A 5,204-nucleotide genomic window follows, 5' to 3' on the forward strand; every position below is an offset into this window, starting at 1 on the left:
AGTGATTTGAAGGAAAAATCTGTCTTATTTCTAGAGGAGAGATTAAAGGGTCTCCTGGTTCAATTTGGAGATTCAGCTGCTAAATCAGGCCGAATCTCCTCTGAATCGAATCAGTGACCAAAGCTTCGCACAGCCCTACCAGATACTAGATAAGGACATAACACTACAGTCTCTCAAATACGAACAAACAAGGGAAATGGCTTCCTGATGCCCTAAGAATCCACATCTCCACTGTTAGCTGTCACGAACAAAGGACTGCATTGGTTTCCAACCACAATGGTGGATTAACCAAGTACTTGATACAAGAGCCAGTATTTGTAAGTAGTTATGTTAGCTTCTGTTAGAGTTAATATATTGTTATCTTGTTTAAATGTTGACTAGATCTTAATTAAAAGTACTTACCACTCCTTTCTCCCAGATGATAGACATCCTGTCCTCTACACCATTCACCCCATTGGGGATCTTGGTGAAATCATTCTTCCCCAGCGCTTTCTGGCAGATGTCAAAGGTGCAATTATCAGTCCCTGTCACAGTTAGGTCATCACTATAAAGAAACAAGATATAACATGAAGAGGAATCTGACAATTGTCCTGATACACATGAGAGTTTGTGGAAAGCTGGCGATGCTCAGCTAGCCTCTTCCAGTTGGCAGATCAGTCCCTTCTTTCTAGGAAGAATTTCACCAGCATCAGTGAGAAGAGACTCAGGTGGGCCCCATCCTTGCCCATGTTATACAGGACCAAATATATCCTCTCCCTCATTGTTTCTCATTGAAACAACAACAAAACATGAGAAGAAATCTTAAACTGGGATCTATAACTGGTTTCCTAGAGGGTCCTGCAGCCCCCTCTCCCTCCTTTCATTTCTGGCCCTACTTCTCTCTCAGAGGAAAGTCATGTGTTTGGAGAGACCAAATCACACTCACACTCACCACACCATCAGCAGGATTTACTAGCAGCTTGAGGCAGGTTTCAAACTCCTGCTAACCAGTAGCAGTTGTAGGATTTTGAAAAGTTTGAAAATAGGGGCACAGATGGTAGGTGGTAGAGACTTCACTGTGCATACCCTACATAGCATGGCACCAATACCAATAAAACTAAGCCATGCTGAGGCATTAAAGAAGGGTGCAACCACCTCCTCCCCCCCGCAACCTTGCTTTACCCAGATCCAGCCCTGATACTAACCAAAGGAATTAACAGGAGCCTCATGAATCCCTGCTTTGTTATAGATACTCCCAATTTATTGCACCTTTCCCACCAAAATGCAACATTGCAGTCCTATTAAGCCTGCTGCAATTTTAGCTACTATGGCAGCAGAGAGAATTCTGGCCTTTTTTCCCCCCAAGTAGCAAGACTCAATGGTGAAGGCCAAGCAGAGGTGAGGGGAACACCCAAACTGCAAAGAAATACATCTCTGTTTAGAAAGTGTTTGTAACTAGAAACTGATGCTTTTCTTGGGTGCTTTAGACCAGATTTAATTCTGTCTTCTAGAAATGCAGTTGTGTGAACTCAAAAGAGACAATGATGTGGTCCTGGCTTATTAATAAGTTAAATAAATGGGGCGCTCATAAGATTTGTCACTGCTTATTAATCACTTACTTGGCTAGTAAGTTCATGAGGACATCAGGTGTTGAAGGGTCTGGCCTCAGGGGAGGTCCCATAACATATCCTGCAGCATGATGCCATTCTTTGTTCCAGTAGTGAGTGCCATCTGTACCAAGACCAGCAGCAATGGGCTCTCCAAACACTACTTTGCCTAAAAAACATGAAGACATTGAAATAATCATTGAAAGGCCTTTACAGGAACACATACTCTTAAGTGCTGGTTTTTTATTTTCCTTTTATGATCTTCTTCAGGAGGGTGGGGCAGCAGAGCCGTTACAGTACCTCTCTACAGCCATGTAGACATGAGCTTAAGACTGTGAACTCATTCTGAAGGCTGTTCCCAATGTCATCTGTCAAAGGGGACCTTGTCATTTGGGTGGGGGAGTGAAAGGTATCTAGACAAAATTTTGGGCACATCAGCCCCCTGTGGGCCACTGGCAATAGAAAATGGGGCACCTGAAAATGGGGATCTGTACTCTTGATCTTTCTTCTTTGCTCTTCCTGAAAAGAATTTGTGGATTTGAGGTCAAGAAACAAATTTGGTCTCTGTTGTCTTAAACTAGACCCTGAGTGACATCTCCTCTTACTCCTTCATGTCTAACATGCCTCTCACACTTTCCAGACCCCACAGGCTTGGGCTTGTAATGGTGACCTCCAAAGACACTGGAAAGCATCTTGCACAAACGTGTGCTGGGAGGATTCCCAGCTTGGTCTGGATCAACAGCAGAAAGGAGGATCCTAAAGTGAGCCTCACTGAGAGTTAGTGTAAAAGCCACTGTAAAAATGATACAACAGGGGCCCCTGTTCATTGCCTGTGAATTATTTTACAGGTCAATATCGCGGCTTACAGGCACAAAGAGGTTTCTCCTAACTGTTACTCCTCTAAAGTCACCCTGGCATGACAGGGACAGTCTGGCTGGATTTGTACAGGCTCATATATCATCACCAATCTGTGTTCAGAACTTCACTTCCATGACGTTCCTCTATTCCCATGAGGACACAAACCATTTTCTGCAATGGCTTGACTCTGGAACACTGCAACTTTGACAGATTAATTTTGGACAATTTTGCTGATTTATTTATTGTAATTTCTTTGACCATGGCTCAATAGTATTTAATGGTAGTAAAATAAGGAAGACTACTTTAATACAACATGCAAGAATTCTGAATTCAGGCTCTTTAAGTTCAACCCGCTTATGCTCGTAGATATAAAACTGGAATTATGCAATGGTAAATTATTTCTTTATGATAGTTATGTTCTCTTGCATTCAACATAAATACTGTATAAAGTAGGCCCCCCTTTTTGTCTTTTTGCCCATTTTGCTGTACTTCACAGCCTGGGTTGCTTGAAATAAGTTAGTTACTTCATGAAATGGTGAAATCAGTTAGCACTGGTTGCTTCCACTTAAATCAGTCCTTTATTAAGTACAGCACCTTAGTTCAGATTTATTCTGCAGACTGGCTAGAGTTCAACAAGACATGCCCTTGCTGCGCACCCCCCCCCCAATCTCTCTGTCACCCACTGACTCCTCAATTGACATCTTCACTGACTAGCTTTCTCGTATGCATACCAGCCTCTAGCTTCTTCACTATTCGTTCCATCCAGGAAAAGCACACACCAACTGTCGATGCTTCCTTAGTCTGACAAAGGCTATTTTAAGAGGTACACTTTTAACTGAAAATTAAAACATTTGCATATCATATTGAAACTAGTAACAGTATATTTCTTGTGAGAGAGTTATTTTTCATAATTAAAATTTAATCCTAGGCAAATCAGACTTTGTACTGAACAGAACTAGTTTTAACCAGCTTCTTGGTGGATTCTACACCACTAAAAATCTTACACCAAGATTGGAGCCTTTTCTAAAAGACGCACTGTCATTCAAATAGGAATGAATTCAGGGAATGCTTATAGTCTGTGTTATGGAGGAGGTCAGAGCAGATGTTGAAAATAGTTCCCCTCTGACCTTTCAGTCATTCCAGATCTGTGCTTGTGTAGCTGGGAAATTGAAAATAGACTGCAACTGGTCTGGTCTCGTACACTTCAAAGCACACACATGCACTGCAGTTTGTTCACATGGCATGCACAAAGATTCACCCTCTGTGTTCTGATAAAACATCCTGCTCTTACAGAATTTGCCATGATTACAGAATTTTGTACGGTCTCGACATGTTACAAAATACCATTCTCTCTCCCAGCTCTTTGTTTGCTTGTCAAAATGCCTACTTTCACCTGGATATTTTGACTGATTTTATAGTTTCTTATAATGGAATCTGACAATGTGCCTCAGATGAATTTAGAAAGACAAACATTTACATGCAATAAACATTACCAGCAACAGTGACATCCGGTGGACAAATTTAATTTAGCACAGAACTGAAAATCTACAGGTGTCTATACATGTTCTCCAGGGTGAGGGATGGGAGGGGGCATTTTAATTAGAGCGGCTTCTGGATTAATCAAGTCTACTCTGATGCATTCTAATTAGATGACAGTGGAGCATGTGTATAAGCACCCATTGGTATTAAGTAAGGTATAGGCAAAGGAGTCCTTTATGCATCTGGCATCAGTAGAAGTGATTCCGGTCAAATGACCAGAACAAAACCCACTGGTTACACCTGATATCTATATATTTCAAAATAGGATTAAATATTAAATCAGCCTTGTATATAACAATATATCTTCCATCTGACACTGCACAGAAATCAAGTTTACAAGGTAGGTATATCATTCAAAGCTTCTAGATGAATGATGTAAGCTGGACCAAGAGAGATACATATCAAAAAGAGCAGGGGTCCATAAAGACTGGGGCCTCCTACACCATAAATCATGCCCAGCTGCCTGAATAGCCACCACCTCCCATGTGTCCTTGTGATATCCCCCTGCCCCATCAGTATTTGACAGTGCCTAACTGCATTCAGCTGAGCCTATGAGAGTGTGCTCAGCTACTCCCAAGACCCAGAACAGACATCCCAGTGGGACTTTGAATTACTACTTGGAAATCCTTAGCTGCTTGGCATTTCTGCAAACTAGGTACTGAGACTCTGGTTCTAACCCACAGCTCTCACCCCAAGTCCTAACCTGACATAGACTCTATCAGGGTTTTCAGAGTAATCCTTAGAAGGCATCTGTATTAATGACTTCTGCAGTGCCTGACTGGGGGAATCTTTTCATGGCTAGAAACCAGGTTTTTGGAGCCCTTTTGCCATTGCCATTACTATTTGTGTTACCACTGTGCCTAAGAAACCAGTCATAGTCCCATGTACAAATAGAACAAAAAGTTGGTTTCTGCCCCAGTATCTCTTGCCTTTCACATCTCATAAAGACTCAGGAGTACGTGTGAGGATCACAGCCCACAGTTCAAGGGAGGGAAGCTACAGAGTGCACATTGCCTAGACAACATGAATTTCTTGCGGAGCTCATGGTTCCAAGGAAGAACATTGTACTTAATGCAGCAACTTTCCATCCGCCCTTTTCTGGCCCTTGGTCATATTTTGTGGAGGATGAAATGATGGTTATAGGGAGAAAGGGAATTCCCAATTCAGATCTGGTGTAGCAAAGAGCACCATTCCTCTAGCCAGGGTTCGAATTACACTTTG

General features: G+C 42.1%; 1 protein-coding gene across 1 annotated transcript in view; it reads right to left on the bottom strand.

Moving 5' to 3' along the window:
• DPYS (dihydropyrimidinase) overlaps window positions 1-5,204 on the bottom strand; it is a 102,163-nt gene that overhangs the window by 63,023 nt on the left and 33,936 nt on the right. Inside the window, exons 5-6 of the mRNA XM_019528055.1 lie at window positions 1,599-1,755; window positions 403-544 (exon numbers count right to left, since the gene is read on the bottom strand). Of these exons, the coding sequence (XP_019383600.1) occupies window positions 403-544; window positions 1,599-1,755 (299 nt within the window). The remainder of the gene's footprint in view (window positions 1-402; window positions 545-1,598; window positions 1,756-5,204) is intronic.

This window comes from Gavialis gangeticus, unplaced genomic scaffold (assembly GCF_001723915.1).
Source record: "Gavialis gangeticus isolate Ggan-Ray unplaced genomic scaffold, GavGan_comp1, whole genome shotgun sequence".
In the NCBI taxonomy this organism is placed as follows: domain Eukaryota; kingdom Metazoa; phylum Chordata; order Crocodylia; family Gavialidae; genus Gavialis; species Gavialis gangeticus.